Below are 21,818 nucleotides of genomic sequence, written 5' to 3' on the forward strand. Positions count from 1 at the left end.
TCCCAAGTTTTATTTTTTCCTGCACATACGCAGATGTCAAGTCTCTAGCACTGTGCATTCGTTGCCATGCGGTTTTCAGCTATTCTTTTCTGGGACTTTTTAAATTTTTAATTTTTTTAAAAAATTATTTATTAAAGAAAACAACAACAACAAATATATATATGTATGTGTATGTATCACATGTTTTTTGCTGAAATTTTAAAATTAAGGGAGACTAGGATGGCACCATTTCGGCCTTGTTCTGGCCTCATCAGCTAGCCACATCCTTACTGGGATTTGATCTGGCAGCTTCTAGGATGATCCGACATATACACCAGGGTGATCCGACATAAAATTTGGTCGATCCCTTTGGCTGGAGTGTTAGGAGATCTTTATGGATTTCGTTTTCTAGATTTGAAACCCAATCGTGGACTTCAACTGCCATTCCTGTGCTAGCATGACTGGAGGAGGAATTCTGGGAGTTGAAGTCCACAAGCTGTCACGTTTGAAGTTTGTAAAATGTGTACATGGTTGTAAAAAGTATTCTGCTACACTGGTATTTTAGTAATTAATATATTATTATGCCATTTGGTTCAGAATACTTTTTTCCTTGTTTCCCACCCCTAAAATCTAGGTGCGTCTTATTACTTCGAAATATACGGTATGTCCGCCATCTTGAGTTGCTTGTAAAGACGGAATGAAATCGATTTAACGTGAAGCAGCCTCCATTTTCCTCAGGGCTGACTCGTCTATTTCCTCTTTCCTGTCAGATCTTCACTGCCATTTTCACCGCCGAAATGATCCTGAAAATCATCGCCATGGACCCTTACCATTATTTTCAGCAGTGTTCCAATGTCTTTGACAGCGTGATTGTCCTGATCAGCGTAATTGAGCTGAGCACGTCCGCCGAGACGAAAGAGAACAGGAAAGGAAAGAAAGGCGGGAAAAAGGGCAGTTTCTCCGTCCTGAGAACCTTGAGGCTGGTAACTGTTTGTTCTGTGGCTTCAGAGATATAGGTAGTCCTCGACTTACAACCGCACCGGAGCCCAAAATTTATGTTGTTAAGTGAGACATTTGTTAAGTGATCCCCCCCCCCCGATTGGATGATCTTTCTTGCCTCAGTTGTTTAAAGTGAATCACTGCAGTTGATGTTAGTACTCTGGTCGCTAACTGAATCTAGCTGCCCTTTTGACTTGTCAAAAGGTCGTAAAAAATGACCAGGTGATGCTGGAACTGTCATAAATATGAGTCAGTAGCCAAGTGCCTAGATTTGGATCACATGACATGGGGATCACATGACCAAGGGTTATTTGTGATTATTTTTTTTGGTCAAGTCACCCTGGTATATTGAAGGAGCAGCACAGCTTCCTTTTTGCCTCTCAGCTCCATCAGGGGCCATATTACAACCCTGGTACAAGCTGATACAGGAGATGAGCCTGTAGCCTAGAGGCTAAGGCCACTGCCTTACAAGGCAGAGCCCCAGGTTCAAATCTCAGTAAGGGTGTGACTACCTGGTGTAGGCAAACAGCTGCGAGAGCAATCATGGGCTTTCCCAAATAGGCCCATGTTACACCAACACTCCGCAGTCTGCATTGGTTGCTGATCAGTTTCCGGTCACAATTCAAAGTGTTGGTTATGACCTATAAAGCCCTTCATGGCACCGGACCAGATTATCTCAGGGACCGCCTTCTGCTGCACGAATCCCAGTGACCAGTTAGGTCCCACAGAGTGGGTCTTCTCCGGGTCCCGTCAACTAAACAATGCCGCTTGGCGGGACCCAGGGGAAGAGCCTTCTCTGTGGCGGCCCCGGCCCTCTGTAACCAACTCCCCCCAGAGATTAGAATTTTCCCCACCCTCCTTGCCTTTCGTAAGCTCCTTAAAACCCACCTCTGCCGCCAGGCATGGGGGAATTGAGATACTCTTTCCCCCTAGGCCTTTACAATTTTATGCATGGTATGTCTGTATGTATGTTTGGTTTTTATATTAATGGGTTATTAATTGTTTTTATTATTGGATTATTATGGTACGCTGTCTTATTATTGCTATTAGCCGCCCCGAGTCTCCGGAGAGGGGCGGCATACAAATCCAATAAATAAATAATAATAATAAATAAATAAATAAGTCCAAAATAGATCTATAGTGGTCTCCCATTATCAACAAAAATATATTTATTTATTTATTTATTTATTTATTTATTTATTTATTTATTTATTTATTTATTTATTTATTTATTTATTTATTTATTTATTTATTTATTTATTTATTAAATTTGTATGTTGCCCCTCTCCGTAGACTCCGTAGAAAATAGGTTATATAAACCTGACAAATTATTCTGTTATTGTTAAAACTGATTTGAAACTGATTTGATATTTTTGTCTTCTACAGTTGAGAGTCTTCAAGCTGGCAAAATCTTGGCCCACCTTAAATACCCTCATAAAAATCATCTTAAATTCAGTAGATGCTCTGGGCAACCTCACCCTGGTCCTGGCCATTATCGTCTTTATTTTTGCTGTGTTTGGGATGCAGCTGTTTGGGAGCAGCTATAAAACCTCCTGCAAGAAGTTAGACCCCACTTGCAAACTGCGCTGGCACATGGAGGATTTTTTCCATTCTTTCCTCATTATCTTCCGAATCCTGTGCGGGGAATGGATCGAGACCATGTGGCACTGCATGGTGGTGGCTGAGCGGTCCCTGTGCCTGCTGGTCTTTGTGATGGTGATGGTGATTGGGAATTTAGTGGTGAGTCTTCCTGAGCTTCCTTCTTCTCTGTCTGTCTGTCTATCATCTGTTAATATCATCTATTGTCTATCAACAATATCTATCTAATCTATTGTTATCTACCTACCTACCTACCTACCTATCTCTTTATCAATCAGTCAATCAATCATATATCATAGCTATCTATCTGTCTGTCTGTCTGTCTGTTTATCTATCTATCTATCTATCTATCTATCTATCTATCTATCTATCTATCTATCTATCTATCTATCTATCTATCTACCTACCTACCTACCTACCTACCTACCTATCAATCAGTCAATCAATCATACATCATAGCTTTCTATCTGCCTGCCTGCCTGCCTGCCTGCCTGCCTGCCTGCCTGCCTGCCTGCCTGCCTGCCTGCCTGCCTGCCTGCCTGCCTGCCTGCCTGCCTGCCTGCCTGCCTGCCTGCCTGCCTGCCTGCCTATCTATCTATCTATCTATCTATCTATCTATCTATCTATCTATCTATCTATCTATCTATCTATCTATCTATCTGTTGTGGTTGGCTCTGGCCCAGCTCCTGCCCCAGGGAATGTGGAGGTGGAGGCAGGGGAAACGTCAACATGTCCTAGGCTTGTTTTGTTGCTGGCAGAGTCAGGGAGTGCAGTTTCCTTGGACGAAGAAAAAGGTGGGGGTGACTTGGAAGAGGGGGGCTTGGCACACAGCCCAGGAAGCCAGTCACCATTATCTTTGGTCAATTCGGATGAGGAAGTGTTAGACCCACGCAGGCACAGACTTATGCATCGAAGAGACCAATTGAGGAAATATTACAGGAGATAAGAGAGGACACCTCATCCGAATCGACCGAAGATAATGGAGATTGGCTTCCTGGGCTGTGTGTCAAGCCCCCCTCTTCCAAGTCTCCCCCACCTTCTTCTTCGTCCGAGGAAACTGCACTCCCTGACTCTGCCGGCAACAAAACAGGCCTAGGACATGTTGACGTTTCCCCTGCCTCCACCTCCACATTCCTTGGGGCAGGAGCTGGGCCAGAGCCAACCACAACACTATCTCTCTCTCTCTCTCTCTCTCTCTCTCTCTCTCTCCATCCATCCATCTATCATATACATCTCTCTCTCTCTCTCTCTCCATCCATCCATCATCTATCTGTCTGTCTGTCTGTCTCTATCTATCTATTAACTTTTTGCTTCCTCCTTCCTCTGAGGTTCTCAACTTGTTCATCGCCCTTCTGCTGAATTCCTTCAGTACTGATAACCTCAATCAGCTCCCAGAAGAGGATAGGGAGACCAACAACTTGAAGATTGCCTTTGCCAGGATCCACAGAGGGCTCCATGTTGCAAAGCAGGCCCTGTTGGCCTTTTTCTCACGGGCGCTGAGGTGGAAGCGGAAAGCAACCACCAAGAAAGTGAAATGTGACTCGGAGAAAAGTGAGATAGAACTGAGAAGCAATGGCCATAATTCCAAAGAGGGTCACGGCAGCCCGCGAGCGAGCAAGAAGAGCAACCAAGATGACTTCATCTCCAACCCCAGTGTGTTTATCTGTGTCCCGATTGCTCCTGTGGAAACTGATAGCGACGCCTCAGAAGATCTGCCCTCGATCGTGGAGACAGAGTGCACGAAGCAGGTTAGTAGCTCATTGCTGGACTTTGTTGCTTTTTCACGCCTTTGAAACCAAAGCAGAGCAACGTGTCTGTGAAGTTTCTTCACAGCTGCTAGCTAAGTACTTACTGACTGCTAAAGGGAAATTGTACAAACTACCCGGTTGTTTTGGGAAGAGTGCTCTTTGCTATACCAAAAGAGTGCTTTGTTTATTTTGAATTTTGTGATAAAGAACATTGTTTTGAATTTTCAAACATGTGTGTGTCTGAAATTTGTACCCTTGAATTTTCAGGAGGCTCCTATCAGAGAGCCTGGCAGAACACTATGCATATAACTTCTTGGTTTAGGTATATGTTACCAATCTAATGCTGCTTCTCCTTAGCCGAACCTTGGCAACTCTAAGGTGTATGGGCTTCAACTCACAGAATTCCCCAGCATATTTTGTGGGGGTTTCTGGCAGGTTTTTTTAAAAGCATATTTTATTGATTTTTTTATGATATAAAAGAATACACACAACACAAAACAGTGCACAGTGAAATGTGCTCCCGCGAACCAACAACATTCATTCAGTCCCTCCACCGAATGAGGGTGTACTAATTTATAATTTTTTAAAAAAGCAGGAACATCAACGTATTTACAAAGTGTAGAGTGATTCCAATTTGTTCTTTATGGCTCAATCTCGAATTCTACCAGCCATAAAACCTCTTACCCTGTCCCATCTTCCCATCAGTTGCTCCACTTTATTTTCATCGATCGTGTTCAATTTAATTTCCATAATTTCAAACTGAACGTGTTCCACCCTGTACCGATACCAGTTTTGTAATGTCCATTTTGTTGCATCCTTCCAACCTAAAACTATTACCGCTTGGGCACTTTCTATAGGTGCTTCTTTAATTTCTCTGAAGTCACCTATGTCCTTCCTCGTTATTAATTATGCCATCTCCTTTGCAATCACCCATTTTATATTCAGCATCCTATTAATCTCATCTTGCATCTCTTTTCAAAATTTCTGTACTACCGGACACTCCCAAAATGAGTCTGCGGAGACGGGCGGCATACAAATCCAATCAAAAATAAAATAAAATAAAATAAAATAAAATAAAATAAAATAAAATAAAATAAAATAAAATAATAAAATAAAATAATAAAATAAAATAAAATAAAATAAAATAAAATAAAATAAAATAAAATAAAATAAAATAAAATAAAATAAAATAAAATAAAATAAAATAAAATAAAATAAAATAAAATAAAATAAAATAAAATAAAATAAAATAAAATAAAATAAAATAAAATAAAATAAAATAAAATAAAATAAAATAAAATAAAATAAAATAAAATAAAATAAAATAAAATAAAATAAAATAATAGAATAGAATAGAATAGAATAGAATAGAAATGAAATGAAATAAAATAAAATAGTAAAGTAAAGTAAAGTAAAGTAAAATAAATAATAAAATAAAATAATAAACTAAACTAAAATAAAATAAAAACTAAACTAAACTAAAATAAAATAAAAACTAAACTAAACTAAACTAAACTATAAAATAAAAATAATTAAATTAAATTAAATTAAATTAAATTAAATTAAATTAAATTAAATTAAATTAAATTAAATTAAATTAAATTAAATTAAATTAAATTAAATTAAATTAAATTAAATTAAATTAAATTAAATTAAATTAAATTAAATTAAATTAAATTAAATTAAATTAAATTAAATTAAATTAAATTAAATTAAATTAAATTAAATTAAATTAAATTAAATTAAATTAAATTAAATTAAATTAAATTAAATTAAATTAAATTAAATTAAATTAAATTAAATTAAATTAAATTAAATTAAATTAAATTAAATTAAATTAAATTAAATTAAATTAAATTAAATTAAATTAAATTAAATTAAATTAAATTAAATTAAATTAAATTAAATTAAATTAAATTAAATTAAATTAAATTAAATTAAATTAAATTAAATTAAATTAAATTAAATTAAATTAAATTAAATTAAATTAAATTAAATTAAATTAAATTAAATTAAATTAAATTAAATTAAATTAAATTAAATTAAATTAAATTTAAAAAAACAACCCTCTCTCCTGACATCCATGGCAACAGGGTGCTTTAGCTGGGATTTCTGCCAGTTGAAGTCCAAACATTTTAATGTCACAAAGGTTGAAAAATACTAGGCGGTCAGGACTGGTTCATCCTGATCTGGCTTTGCTGCTTACATGAAGGCAAAATTATTATCAGAAGTTGCAAATCTGTCATCTAACAAAAGAGCTAAAATGTGTAAATATTTTCCTGCACTCTTTCTGTTGGAATATCTACCCAGGTCTGTCGGAGGAAATGCTGGTAAATAAATTCTAGGAAGATGCCTATAACATATTTAATCATTTTGTAGGTATCTCAGGGTGGCTATAACAGTGAAATGGATGGCGTATACATTTATAAATAAAACTTCTTTCTTGGATAAGCAACTGCAACGTATCTGCAGGAGTGTCTAGAAAAATAAAAATGCAATTTAAAAAAACTATGGGATTAAAACCTTTTTGTGGCATTGTTTTTGGTTCCCTTTCTGTCAACATACTTTGACAGAAGGTTTTGATCCAGTATTGGGTTCCACTTACCTTGGCTATCGGTTTGTAGATGTGTGCGCGCAGATTGTCCATAATGATGTCTGGCTAGATAGGAAGAGCCTACTGCTACTGCTACTGGTTTCTCCAAACCGGGGCGAACTAGTGGCAACCCACCACTGCTCGGATGTCAAGATATTTATGGGAAAATAGTATAGGGCAATGATGGTGAACCTATGGCATGGGTGCCACAGGTGGCACAAGAGCCATATCTGCTGGCACGCGAGCCCTTGCCCTAGTTCAGATCCAACGTGCATGTATGTGCCGACCAGTTGATTTTTGGCATGCACAGAGGCTCAGGGAGGGCATTTTTGGCTTCCAGAGAGACTCCGGGGGGATGGGGAAGGGCGTTTTGCACAGCCACACTATTTTTGCACCTGAGGAAAAAAGGTTCATCATCACTGATATACCGTGTTTCCCCGAAAGTAAGACAGTGTCTTACTTTCTTTTTACCCCCAAAAGCCCCACTACGTCTTACTTTCGGGGTATTGGAAAAAAATTGAAAGGGTAGCATTCCCGAAGGCATCTCCCCAGAGTCCAGAAGGGCAGCCGCGGGACAGGAGCCTCGTGAGCCCTTTTCCAAGTTCAACCTCAGGGCTCCAAGCGGCGTGCACGCGTGGAGCCGCAGACGCATGTCGGGGAAGCGTGTGTCTGGAGGGGAGGAGCCACTCTGCACAGTTGGGCAGCCCCACCTGCCTGCCGGAAAGGAGGCGGGCGAAGGAGGGCGCAGCTCCGGCCGCTCGCCTCGGAGCCGGTCGGCCTCGCTGGCCGCTTGCAGCCGAGCCTCGGCAGGACTCGGTTGCTGGGATGAGCGCCTTCGCTGCAAGCCGCCACCCGCTCGGCTCGCTTTGGACCAGCGTCGTCCTTCGCTTTGCCAAGCCGGGGAAGAGGCGGTGGCGCCGCAGCGAGGCAAAGGCGAGGGGCGCGCGGGGAACTTGGAAGCAACATCATCGGGCTCCCCCCCGGCAATACCCCCATGTTTCCCCGAAAGTAAGACATATGTCTTACTTTCGGGGTACGGCTTATATTAGCCGACCCCCCTGAAACCCCCGATACGTCTTACAATCGGGGGTGTCTTACTATCGGGGAAACAGGGTAGGTAGTCCTTGACTTAGGATCACAACTGCATCCCAAATTTCCATTGCTAAGCAAGACAGCTAAGTGAGTTTCCCCCAGTGGTGGGCTCCTGCAGGTATAGTCAGGTACACAGTACCGGTAGCAAATGTTTGGTCAGGTACACAGTACCGGTAGCAAAATTTTGATTTTTTTTTTCTTTTTTTCCCCTTCTGGGCTCTGGGTATTTCCTATCACTGTAAATGAGATTCAATATGTATAATTTTAGAAGAGCTGTGCATGTGTGTGTGTATACATACACTTTATATAGTAGATAATCAGGGGTGGGCTACTGCCCGGACCGGGGGGGGGGGTAACGCAGTGGGCTAGCGAAAATGGAGCTCCAGCCCAGAACACCCATTTTGCACTGAAAGATGTTGAAACAAAATGCATAAGAGTCAGGGTAGAGTGCTGTACTGCAGGCCACTGAAGCTGACTGTTGATCTGTAGGTCAGCGGTTCAAATCTCATCACTGGCTCAAGGTTGACTCAGCCTTCCATCCTTCCGTGGTGGGTAAAATGAGGACCCGGATTGTGGGGGCAATAGGCTGGCTCTGTTAAAAAGTGCTATTGCTAACAGGTTGTAAGCCACCCTGAGTCTAAGGAGAAGGGCGGCATAAAAATTGAATGAATGAATGAATGAATAAATAAATAAATAAGCCACGCCCACAGTGTGGTAGTAAAAATTTTGGTAGCCCATCACTGGTTTCCCCCCAATTTACGACCCTTCCTGACGCAGTGGTTAGGGCAGTGATGGGCAACCTTTTGAGCTTGGTGTGTCAAAATTCGCCAAAAAACCGAGCATAACTCGGGTGGTGTGTCACCTTGAGAAGAAAACACTCTCACTCTCTTCCTTCCTCTCTCATCTCTCACTCTTTCTTTCTTGCTCTCTCTCACTCTCTCTCTTCCTTTCTTTCCTTTTCTCTTCCTTCCACTTTTTTCTCTTTCTCTCTTTTCCTTCCTTCCCCTCTTCCCCTCCCTCTCCCTCTCTCCCTTTATATTTATCTCTTCCTTCCTTCCTCTCTTCCTCCCTTTCTCTCTCCCTCTCGTTCACTTTTCTCTCCCTTCCCTCCCTCCCTCCTTCTTTCCTCTCCTCTTTCCCTCCCTCCCTCCCCCTTCCCTCCTTTCCACTTCTCTCTTCCCTCTCCCTTTTTTTCCTTCTTTCTCATTTGTTTTGTTTCCCTCTCCCTCGTTCTTTCCCTCCATCATTTTCTCATTTTTCTCTCTCACATTCCCTCCCCCTCACTTCTGTTTTCTCTCCCTCTCTCTTGCTTTCTCTCTCTCTCTCTTCTCTCTTCCTTCCTCTCTTTTTTTTCTGCCCTGCAACACGCCGCGTGGCAATCGGCTGCAAGCAGGAGCTCCAAGATGGTGGCACCGACGTCGGGTCGCAGTACATTGCTGGCACTGGCCCGCTGGCTGGGCTGGGACGGAGGTGCCAGCCCCATGCCCAGCGCATAAATGTACGGTGTCCTGCAACACATACAGCCGCCGGCGGTACCTTGCAGCCAACCACCCCACTGCCGCCCCACGGCTACTACTCAGTGCCCTCCCGCTCGACCCACGTTTGGCTGCGCCACCTTCGTGGCTTGCCCAGTGCAGCCGAAGCACGGGGCGGAGTAGGCAGCGGCTGCTTCAGGCCCGCCCCCGAGCTGAGCTTCCTTTGGCTTCCTTCGAGGCAAAGCTGCAAAGCTCACCTGCTGCCTCGAAGGAAGCCAAAGGAAGCTCAGCTCAATGAGGATCGGCTGTTGGTCTCTTCAAGCCGCTGTCGCCCACTGCGGAGATCCCTTCACCTGGAGGAGGAGGCGGCGGCGGCCTCAGACGCTGCAACAACGCAGCCCTGAAAAGGACCGGCTGTTGGTCCCTTGAACCCACCGCCGCCGCCTCTGTTCGGGCAAAGGGATCTCCACAGTGGGCGGCAGCAGCTTGAAGAGACCAACAGCTGATCCTCATTGAGCTGAGCTTCCTTTGGCTTCCTTCGAGGCAGCAGGTGAGCTTTGCCTCGAAGGAAGCCAAAGGAAGCTCAGCTTGGGGGCGGGCCTGAAGCAGCTGCCGCCTACTCCGCCCCACGCTTCGGCCGCGCCAGGGCCAAGTAAGCTGAGGCTAAGCCCGTCGCCCCAGCTCCAAGTGCGGGGCCTGGGCGGGCAAGCATTGGGAGGGCCTCGCCATCGCTTGGCGGAAGAAGAGCTCCCCTCCCCGCGATCCGGGACGGCATGGCCGTCAACAAGTTAGTGCACGGGGGTCCTGATGGCTTGCTTACGGCCCCCTCCAGCCGCTCTTGCAGGGCTTCCAGGCTTCCCGCGGGGCGGCGAAGAAGCAAAAAAGCGGCACTGGAGGGACCAAGGTGGTCTGCAGCTGAGCGTCTGGAGGAGGAGGAGGAGGAAAGCTAGGGGGCGGGGAGGAAAGCGGGCCTGCAATTGGCCAATTTCTTTCTCGCCTTCAGGGAGAGGAACTGCTGCTGCTCTGCCATAGGGTGCTTTCCTCCCCGCCCCCTGGCTTTCTTCCTTGCCGCCGCCAGACGCTCAGCAGCAGAGTGGAGGGGAGATTCGGGAGCTTATGGTAAAATCTCGTACGTTGCCGGGGGCTGGGTAAATGGCCTCAGCGGGCCGTAGTTTGGGGACCGCTGCCCTAAAGCTCCCCGTTTCTCCAGCCGCGTGTCACCGAAAATGGCTACGCGTGTCAGTGCTGACACGCGTGTCATAGGTTCGCCATCACTGGGTTAGGGGAAATGCTGTTAAGTTAGTAACATAGTTGTTAAGTGAATCTGGCTTCCCTGTTGACATTGCTTGTCAGAAGGTCACAAAAAGGCCATCACGTGACCCAGAACATGGGAACTAATTTCTGAATATGAGCCAGTTGCCTGCGTCTGAATTTTGATCATCTGGCTGTGAGGATATTGCAATGGTCGTAAGTGTGAAAAGTGCTCATAAGTCACTTTTTGAGTGCCATTGTAACTTCGAACTTAATGTAAGTTGGAGACTACAGTACCTGTACCTCATATGCGGGTTCCTACTTACCGCTGCTACAGGTGCGATGTGCATGCAGCTCCAGGTGATCGCCGCGTGCATGCGTGCACATCCGATCGAGATTTGGCATCTGCGTATGTGCAGGAAGTGAAATCTCGGGAGAGGACATGCGGCCGTGTGAGATTTCGGCAGTTTTTTTGTTTCTGTGCATGCGCAGAAGCAAAGAATCACCGGAAATCCCTGAAATCACATACACACGCATGTCCTCTCGCGAGATTTTGCTTCCTGCGCATGACAGAAGCCAAATTTCGCTCAGATGTGGCCGCCGGTCCATTTTTGCCACTGGTATGTAGTGTGGCCTGTACCTGCAATCCGTTATTGCTGTACATGGAAAAGAAGAACAATAAATTTGGTCAGAATCCTGTTTTCTAAACTCTGGGCAGCAGCATCTGTAGGGTTGGCTCCTGCAAAAGAGGGTTGTGCCATGGTTCACGAGATTGTGGCAGCCATATTGGTAACCAAGGCAACCAAGCCGTAGCGGAAGCCATTTTGAATCCCAACTGTTGTGATTTTCAGCAGGAAAACCAGTTGCGCTTGAGGGGAGAAAAGGCCAAAAACTTTGAAGTCTGGAGCCGGACATCAGAAATTTCTCTCCCCGAAGAAAGAAATGTACAAGTCAGAGTTGGATCCTCGCTGTCCAAGGAGAAAGAGGTAAATGCCACTCCCCAACTGTTGAATTGTTGTAAATGCCACTCCCCAAAATACAGCCAAGGAAACCCCTTTCCCAATGTGATATATTGGTAACGTTCAAATGTAGGAGAAGCAGAGATAGAATCTGGGGGTGGAGTGAAAAGACGAATCAGCCTAGAGCAGTGATGGCAAACCTTTTTTTCCTTGTGTGCCAAAATAGTGCATATGTGTGCTATTGTCGCGGGGAGGGAAATTAAAGTCTGTTAGGACCTTAACCCCGTGGAGGTCGATGGATAGAAGCCTCAATCAAGATATATTTATTATAAAAACAGAAATAAACAAATAAAAGAGTGTCTTGAGGGACAGCATAACATATGCGTCTTACATCATGGAGATTCAGAAGAGAAGAAGGAAGAAGAAGGAGGAAGTGAAGTGAGATTGGCAGGATATTACATCATAAGAGGAGGATCCAGTAAGGCACACATTAATTAACTCTTTCATTGCTGAATGTCTCTGAGGGGCTGTCAATATAGAGCGTGACAGCTATCGCATACATGCGCGTGCCCACCCCGTATTCAGTGCCCCCTACGTGCCCCTGCTCCGCCATTTTCTGACTTCCAATGGGCCCGGTAGGCCCATTTTTCACCCTCCCCAGGCACTATAGGCTTGGTTGGGGAGCTTGGGGAGGGTAAAAATGAACTTCCCTGCTGCCCCTGGAGGCCCTCCGGGGGCTAAAAATGCCCTCCCAGAACTTCTGTGCAAACCAAAAATCAGCTGGCGGGTGGCCACATGGGTGTTGGACCTGAGTTAGGGCAATGGCTCAGGTGCCAGTAGATATGGCTTCATGTACTGCCTGTGGCACCTGTACCATAGGTTCACCATCATGGACCTAAAGTCTCTACATAGCCAGAAGTGGGCTAATTTCAACCTCCCTTGAATTCCATTTAACTATGGGTTTTGCCTCTCAAGGACAACCCCATCTGTCAGTCCATTACTTAGGGGGCGGGGGGGGGGGACTTTTAACCCCTTCAGAGAGGGTCCGCAACTTGGGTGTCCTCCTCAACCCACAGCTGGCTTTAGAATAGCATCTTTCAGCTGTGGCGAGGGGGCATTTGCCCAGGTTTGCCTGGTGCACCAGTTGAATAGAATAGAATAGAATAGAATTTTATTGGCCAAGTGTGATTGGACACACAAGGAATTTGTCTTGGTGCATATGCTCTCAACGTACATAAAATAAAATATACATTTGTCAAGAATCATGTGGTACAACACTTAATGATTGTCATAGGGGTCAAATAAGCAATGAAGAAGCAATATTAATAAAAATCTTAGGATATATGCAACAAGTTACAGTCATACAGTCAACATGGGAGGAAATGGGTGATAGGAATGTAGCCCTATTTGGAAAGGGAGTCTCTACTCACAGTCACTCATGCTCTTATCACCCAGAGGTTCAACTACTGCAATGCTCTCTACATGGGGCTGCCTTTGAAGAGCGTTCGGAGACTGCAGGTAATACAGAACACAGTCGCACGAGCAATCATGGGCCTTCTGAGATATGTCTCTACAGCACTCCGCGAGCTGCACTGGTTGCCGATTAGTCTCCAAACACAGTTCAAAGTGTTGGTCATGAACTAAAAAGTCCTGCATGGCTTGGGACCAGATTACCCACGGGACCGTCTTCTGCCTCAAACATCCCAGCAGCTGGTCAGGTCCCATAAAGTCGGCCTTCTTCAGGTCCCGTCAGCCAGACAATGTCATCTGGCAAGGCCAAGGGGAAGAGCCTTCTCTGTGGGGGCCACGGCCCTATGGAATGAGCTCCCTGCAGAGATTCGTACTGCCTTTGCTGTCCCTGCCTTCTGTAAAGCTCTAAAGACCCACCTCTGCTGGCAGGGTGGAGGCCATTGAAATTATAATATCTTGCACCGCCCAATGAATGAATGTAGGATGTATAAAGTATTTTATTATTATTTATTTATTATTATTTATTTATTCCATTTTTATGCCACTCTTCTCCTTAGACTCAGGGCGGCTTACAACATGTTAGCAATAGCACTTTTTAACAGAGCCAGCCTATTGCCCCCACAATCTGGGTCCTCATTTTACCCACCCTGGAAGGATGGAAGGTTGAGTCAACCTTGAGCCGGTGATGAGATTTGAACTGCTGACCTGCAGATCTACAGTCAGCTTCAGTAGCCTGCAGTACAGCACTCTACCTGCTGCGCCACCCCGGCTCATCATAAAGTATGAACTTGTTTGTCTAATTTTTAACTATGGTTTTTTAGAATGTAATTTTATTTAGATTTCTAACACGTGGCAAGCCGCCCTGAGCTGAATGAATGAAACATAGAAACATAGAAGACTGACGGCAGAAAAAGACCTCATGGTCCATCTAGTCTGCCCTTACACTATTTCCTGTATTTTATCTTACAATGGATATATGTTTATCCCAGGCATGTTTAAATTCAGTTACTGTGGATTTACCAACCACGTCTGCTGGAAGTTTGTCCCAAGGATCTACTACTCTTTCGGTAAAAAAATATTTTCTCACATTGCTTTTGATCTTTCCCCCAACTAACCTCAGATTGTGTCCCCTTGTTTTTGTGTTCACTTTCCTATTAAAAACACTTCCCTCCTGAACCTTATTTAACCCTTTAACATATTTAAATGTTTCGATCATGTCCCCCCTTTCCCTTCTGTCCTCCAGACTATAGAGATTGAGTTCATTAAGTCTTTCCTGATACGTTTTATGCTTAAGACCTTCCACCGTTTTTATAGCCCGTCTTTGGACTCGTTCAATTTTGAATAAACAAACAAACAAATAAATACGCAGAAGCCAAGTTTCCAGCACTGTGCATGTGGTCGCCATCTTGTTTTTGCCTTATTTTTAAATATTTTTTTTGCTACACTGCGCATGCGTGTGCTTTGCACAAGGGCACCCACACAACCCATGCGGCATGAGAGGAAGCAAACCGGCAGCAAGGTAAGTTTAGCGCCCGCCTCTTTACCGTTCCATGTTTAAAAAACGAGGGTGCCTTCTCTAATCCTTTAATCTTGGAATGTCGAGGGACATCCGACCCGGTAGAAACATCTGGCCTACTTTTTTGGTTTTGTAGAAGCTCGACTCCACCAGTTGTTCAGAAGGCAGCACTGTGGATCTGATGGACCCAGACGAATTCCTGAATTCTGAGCTCGACGAGGATTTGAAGCAGCCAGATAATTGCTTCCCTGAAAGTAAGGAGCCCCTCGGCAGATTTATATCATTTTTAATATAATTGTAAGGATATCACCAGGGATATCTGTGGGTCTGTGTGTATCGGAATCTACAAAATGCTGAGCGTGACTGTTAATTTATCACCTGGAACTTTGACAGTGACATTTGTTAATTGAATCCCCACCTCTCATGTATGTTTACATATAAAGGGAGTCCTCTACCTACAGCAACCATTTGAACTTAAAGCAAACCCAGTGGTGCTTTTGACCCACTTCCAAAGTTCTGAGAGTTAACCTCCTGCACGCCATAGTAACATGGCTACACTTCACAACTGGCCCAGATTCACACCTCTTTGCAATGCCCCAGTATGTTTTGCAATATACAGTGTTCCCTCGATTTTCGCGGGGGATGCTTTCCGAGACTGCCCACGAAAGTCAAATTTCCGCGAAGTAGAGATGCAGAAGTAAATATACCATTTTTGGCTATGAACAGTATCACTTCCCTTAACACTTTAAACCCCTAAATTATAATTTCCCATTCCCTTAACAATCATTTTCTCAACATTATTACTGGTTATTAAGAATTTTTTTTTTGGTTATTTATTTGCAAAAATTATTTGTTTTAACGATGATGCATGATGTCATCGGGTGGGAAAATCCGTGGTATAGAAAAAACCCGTCAAGTATTTTTTAATTAATATTTTTTTAAAAACTGTAGTATAGGCTATTCGCGAAGTTTGGACCCGCGAAAATTGAGAGAAAACTATATACTTTCCGGTCACAATTCAAAGTGTTGGTTTTGACCTATAAAGCCCTTCATGGCATCGAATCAGAATATCTCCGAGACTGCCTCCTGCCGCACGAATCCCAGCAACCGATTAGGTCCCACAGAGTTGGCCTTCTCCGGGTCCCATCGACTAAACAATGTTGTTTGGTGGGACCCAGGGGAAGAGCCTTCTCTGTGGCAGCCCCCACCCTCTGGAACCAGTTCCCCCTGATATTAGACTTGCCCCCACTCTCCTTTCCTTCCGTAAACTCCTTAAAACCCACCTCTGCCGTCAGGCATGGGGGAATTGAGACATCTCCCCCGGGCCTATACAGTTTATACATGGTATGTTTGTGTGTATGCTTGCTTTTAATAATGGGGTTTTTAGCGTTTTTTAAAGTATTAGATTTGTTCTTACATTGTCTTTGTTATTGTTGTGAGCCGCCCCGAGTCTACGGAGAGGGGCGGCATACAAATCGAATAAATAAATAAATAAATATACAAAATAACAACTGCTTTCCTTGGTAATATAAATGTTGGGATCAGTTCTGGTTATAAGTTGAGGACCCCTATGAATTTGATATGTCCCCCACCACCACCACTCATCAATTCAAGCTACAATTGCTTTTGAACACTTCTTCATCCATAAATGATGGCTTTCTCATCATCCCAGATAATATGGCCAACTAAGAGTTGGAAGGGGACCTAACAAGCCAACTAACAGATTAACAGAATTGGAAGGGTCCTTGAAGGTCATCTAGTTCAACCCTCTGTGCAAGCAGGAGACCTTTACGTCTGCCTCTACCTAGAATCGAACTCACAATCTTCTAATTGTGAGGCAAGAGCTCCCCTAGATTAGTCTAGATTAGATTAGTCTCCCCTTAATTAGATTAGAAATAGATCAGTCGTGTCTTCTCAGGGAAGTTCACCAAGCATCTTGAAAGAAATCTTGTGGAGCTAAAAAAAAATATTATTAACCTGTTCACGAAAATTGTTTTTGCACAGTAATTTTGCATTGTGACTTTGCCCTGTGACTCTTGCAGAATGTGTCCACCGTTATCCTTGGTGTTCCGTGAATACTACAAAGTTTCCAGGGAAAACATGGTGGAATTTGAGAAAGACATGTTACCAAATTGTGGAACACAACTGGTTTGAAAGCTTCATTGTGTTCATGATTTTGCTAAGTAGCGGAGCGCTGGTATGTTAACTCTTTTTTTTCCCCTTTAACATTAACTGAAGGAGAAGAAAGGAAAGTGAATTGTCATTTCCAGTAAGGAGCAATGTGGAACATGGTTTCTCAATTTTATTTTATTTGTTTGTCAAACATGTACAAGGTGGCAGGTAGAGATACAAACATAAACATAAGCAAAGTAAATACAGTGGTACCTCTACTTACGGACTTAATTTGTTCTGTGACCTGGTTCTTAAGTAGAAATGTTCGTAAGAAGAAATTTTTCCCATAGGAATCAATGTAAAAGTACCTAATGCGTGCGACTGGGGAAACCACAGGGAGGGTGAAGGCCCTGTTTCCTCCCAGGAGATTCCCAGAGAGGCCCCAGGGAGGCTTCTTCCTGCCTTTTCCGGTTACGGTTTCAGGGGCTCGGGTTTGTAAGTGGAAAATGGTTTTTGAAAAGAGGCCTAGCTCAGCTCCAACATGCATGTGTGTGGTGGCCAGCTGATTTTTGGCTCACACAGAGTTCTGGGAGGCTGTTTTTGGCTTCCAGAGAGCCTCTGGGGGAATAAAGGAGAGTTTTTACCCTCCCCCCGGCTCCAGGAAAGTCTTTGGTTCCGGGACCGCCTTCTGCCGCACGAATCCCAGCGACCAGTTAGGTCCCACAGAGTTGGCCTTCTCTGGGTCCCGTCGACGAAACAATGTCATCTGGCGGGACCCAGGGGAAGAGCCTTCTCTGTGGCAGCCCCAACCCTCTGGAATCAACTCCCCCCAGAGATTAGGACTGCCCCCACCTCCTTGCCTTTCGCAAACTCCTTAAAACCCACCTCTGTTGCCAGGCATGGGGAAATTGATTCCCTTCGTCTGTTTCCGCTTTGTGTATGGTTTGTATGAGATGCATGATTGTTTATTATAAACAAGTGTTTTTAAGTATTGGATTTGTATTGTTGTTGTTGTGAGCCATTCCGAGTCTGCAGAGAGGGGCGGCAAAGAAATGTAATAAGTAAGTAAGTAAGTAAGTAAGTAAGTAAGTAAGTAAGTAAGTAAGTAAGTAAGTAAGTAAGTAAGTAAACAAACAAACAAACAAACAAACAAACAAAAAACAAACATACTCGGCCCACCAGAAGGTGGGAAACAGGCCATTTCCAGCCTCTGGGGGTCAGGGGAAGCTGTTTTCGCCCTCCCCAGGCATTGAATTATAGGTGTGGGCACTTGCGCATGTGTGACCACACACGCCCACTCTCTTTCTGCACTGCAGGAAAAAAAGGTTTGCCATCACTGTTCTATATAATATACTGCCTTTTAAAAATATTTCCTAAAATATTTTATTCCTCTAGGAGGGAGGGAGGTGCTAACTTCCTACAGATCATAGGAAAACATAAAGGGGGTTAATTTTAAAAAGTTAGAAATTTCATAGACCCTATTTTTTCATCCTGCTTTTTCACCGTTTTTGTGCTATACCGTCCTTGAGTTATGTTCCAGCAGCATATGGGGGTGGGAAAAGGGAGGGGGAGAGGAAAGGAAGAGGGAGAAACAAAGGGAGGGAGGGAGAGATGTATAAGAAAAATGCAAATTTAATAATACATTTAATAATATTCTTCAGACATAATATTCATGTGTTCATTCTTATCTCAGGCATTTGAAGACATTTACTTGAGCGAAAGGAAGAATATTAAAACCATGCTGGATTATGCTGACAAGATCTTTACCTACATATTTATCTTAGAGATGTTGCTGAAATGGGTGGCTTATGGCTTCCACAAATACTTCACCAACGCTTGGTGCTGGCTTGATTTCCTGATTGTAGATGTAAGTATTGCAGCGGAAAGGGGAATGGATCTCATTGCTTTCCAAGGGAGCATAAGTCGATTGCCAAAATCTTGGGACAGTGGAGCCAAGACACTGTAGATTTCAGCTTAGGTATGCCCAGATATTCATGAGAAAGCATAGCATAACATAGCATAGGACAGTGATGGCGAACCTGTTGCACAGGTGCCACAGGACCGCCTTCTGCCGCACGAATCCCAGCGACTGATTAGGTCCCACAGAGTTGGCCTTCTCCGGGTCCCGTCGACTAAACAATGTCGTTTGGCAGGTCCCAGGGGAAGAGCCTTCTCTGTGGCGGCCCCGACTCTCTGGAACCAGCTCCCCCCGGAGATTAGAACTGCCCCTACCCTCCTTGCCTTCCGCAAACTCCTTAAAACCCACCTTTGCCGCCAGGCATGGGGGAATTGAGATATCTCCCCCGGGCCTATACAATTTATGTATGGTATGTTTATATGTGTCTGATTAATAATGGGGTTTTTAAAATATTTTTAAATTATTAGATTTGTTATGAATTGTTCTATTGCTGTTGTGAGCTGCCCTGAGTCTACAGAGAGGGGCAGCATACAAATCTAATAAATAAAATAAATATCTGCTGGCATCAAATCTGTTGCCCTAGGTCAACCCCAACATGCATGTGTGCGCTGGCCAGTTGATTTTTGGCTCACACAGCGGCTCTGGGAGGGCGTTTTTGGCTTCCAGAGAGCCTCCGGGGGGATGGGGGAGGGCATGTTTACCCTCCCGCAGCTCCATGGAAGCCTTTGGAGTCTGGGGAGGGCGAAACACAAGCCTACTGGGCCCCCCAGCCTCCAGAGGGCCATCTGGGGTGAGGGAAGCTGTTTTTGCCCTCCCCAGGCATTGAGTTATGGGTGTGGGCTCTCGTGCCTGTGCGACAGCACGCATGCATGCAGTTTTGGCTCCCCGGGAAAAAAAGGTTCACCATCACTGGCATAGCATATTCATATTCATCCTTAAGGCACTCAGAGCATCGATCTGGGAAAAAAAGGCAACTCCATGAGACGGATGGAAAAAGGATCGGAAATAAAATTGCCCCATGTTGTAATGGCTTGATACAGATCTATGGTGGAACCTTGAGTAGAATTCTCTGTTTATTTTATTTATTTAATTTATTTATTTATTTGCCAAACATGTATAGGATAGTAGTTTGTATAAACATCAGTAAAACGTAATGTTAAAAAAGGACAGTAGGACAGTAGGACAGGGATGTAAGGCCCAATGGTGCACTTATGCACGCCCCTTATAGACCCCTTAGGAATGGGACGAGGTTGACTGTAAACAGTCTAAGGTTAAAGTTTTTGGGGTTTCGGGAAGAAATCACAGAGTCAGGTAGTTCATTCCAGGTGTTGATCACTCTATTGCTGAAGTTGTATTTTCCGCAGTCGGGTTTGGAGCGGTTTGAATCTATTATGTGCTCGTATGTTGCTGCGGTTGAAGGTGAAGTATTCATTAACAGGAAGGACATTTAGGTATATGATTTTATAAATTACACTTAAATCAGATTGGAAGCGACATAGTTGTAAATTGTCTAATCGCAGTATTTCAAGTCTGGTGGAATAACAGAATATTCTGTTGCGAGCGGAGGAGTGAAGGACTCTTCTTGTGAAGTATTTCTAAGAGGAGAAGGAGGAGTGAAAGAACAATTTTACCAGTTCGGGACTGCTTCAATTTTAAGAAAAGGCAACTGGCTGAGATGTATTTAAAGATGCACTGTGAAAATGATGCTTGACATGAAGAAAGGAGAAGGAAGGGGTGCCATCTGGTGGGGCCCAGGAGGCATGTGCTCTTATACTGTAGCACTTCTGGAAGGACCTTGCATGGCAAACAATTGGCCCCCAAACCTCCTGACCTTTGGAAAGACTCTAAAAAATTTCTTGGCCATGAGGCCCAAGATGATTGAAATTCCCACCAGGAGAAGGGCATTCTCTTCAGTTCTGATCATGTGTTAATTACAGTGGTACCTCGGTTGTCGAACGCCTTGTGGTTGAGAACCGAGGTACCACTGTATCTTGTATTAATAATCAATAAAGATGTTCAGGGGTTTGGAGGCTAGAGCAGATGAACAACGGGTGCAGGAACTGGACGTGTCCAATTTAATGAAAAGAAGGACCAGGGAAGAGGTCTTTTACCAAGTCGGGGGCAAATGGTATGAATGGCTAAGGAAAAAAAAAAATTCCTCAAATAATCCAAAAAGAAAATAGCAAGGAGGGTGGGGGCAGTTCTAATCTCCGTGGGGAGCTGGTTCCAGAAGGTCGGGGCGGCCACAGAGAAGGCTCTTCCCCGGGACCTGCTAAACGACATTGTTTGGTCGACGGGACCCGGAGAAGGCCAACTCTGTGGGACCTAACCGGTCGCTGGGATTTGTGCGGCAGAAGACGGTCCCGAAGATATTCTGGTCCGATGCCATGAAGGGCTTTATAGGTCATAACAAACACTTTGAATTGTGACTGGAAACTGATCGGCAACCAATGCAGACTGCGGAGTGCTGGTGTGACATGGGCATACCTTGGGAAGCCCATGATTGCTCTCGCAGCTGCATTCTGCACGATCTGAAGTTTCCGAACGCTTTTCAAAGGTAGCCCCATGTAGAGAGCATTACAGTAGTCGAACCTCGAGGTGATGAGGGCTGAAGCAGAAGTAGTCATTGACAGGAAGGAGGATGACTTTATGAGCTCTGTCCAGGTCGTGTCAAAGGCACGTGCACCATTTTAATAGTTACGCCAGAAAGTACCAGTTGTTGTTTCCTTAGCACAGATTACAGGAGGAAGCAAATTGCCCGGTAAATGAAAAGCATGGAATGAGGCCTTTCAATTCATTTTCCTACTTTCTCTTTTAGATCTCCCTGATAACTCTCATAGCACCTTTGCTTGGAAAATCAGAGATGGGGCCCATGAAGTCTCTCCGAACATTGAGAGCTTTGCGGCCGCTAAGAGCCCTGTCTCGATTTGAAGGGATGAGGGTAAGCAGCTTCAAAATTATTGCTACAAATGTGAGAGGATCCGGGGTTCAAATCCCTAAAGGCAGATTAATCTTATAAATGTAGCACACATTTTAAAAATGCTTGAGAATTTGGACTAGAAGACCTTCAAGGGCCCTTCCATCTGAAAGTATGTGTAATGCTCTAA

General features: G+C 44.0%; 1 protein-coding gene across 1 annotated transcript in view; it reads left to right on the top strand.

The window, feature by feature from the left end:
- LOC139153308 (sodium channel protein type 5 subunit alpha-like) overlaps positions 1-21,818 on the top strand; it is a 71,569-nt gene that overhangs the window by 31,925 nt on the left and 17,826 nt on the right. Inside the window, exons 14-20 of the mRNA XM_070727058.1 lie at positions 750-962; positions 2,365-2,718; positions 3,906-4,325; positions 14,818-14,935; positions 16,724-16,878; positions 18,487-18,660; positions 21,530-21,652. Coding sequence (XP_070583159.1) covers positions 750-962; positions 2,365-2,718; positions 3,906-4,325; positions 14,818-14,935; positions 16,724-16,878; positions 18,487-18,660; positions 21,530-21,652 — 1,557 coding nt within the window. The remainder of the gene's footprint in view (positions 1-749; positions 963-2,364; positions 2,719-3,905; positions 4,326-14,817; positions 14,936-16,723; positions 16,879-18,486; positions 18,661-21,529; positions 21,653-21,818) is intronic.

This window comes from Erythrolamprus reginae, chromosome Z (assembly GCF_031021105.1).
Source record: "Erythrolamprus reginae isolate rEryReg1 chromosome Z, rEryReg1.hap1, whole genome shotgun sequence".
Taxonomy (NCBI): domain Eukaryota; kingdom Metazoa; phylum Chordata; class Lepidosauria; order Squamata; family Dipsadidae; genus Erythrolamprus; species Erythrolamprus reginae.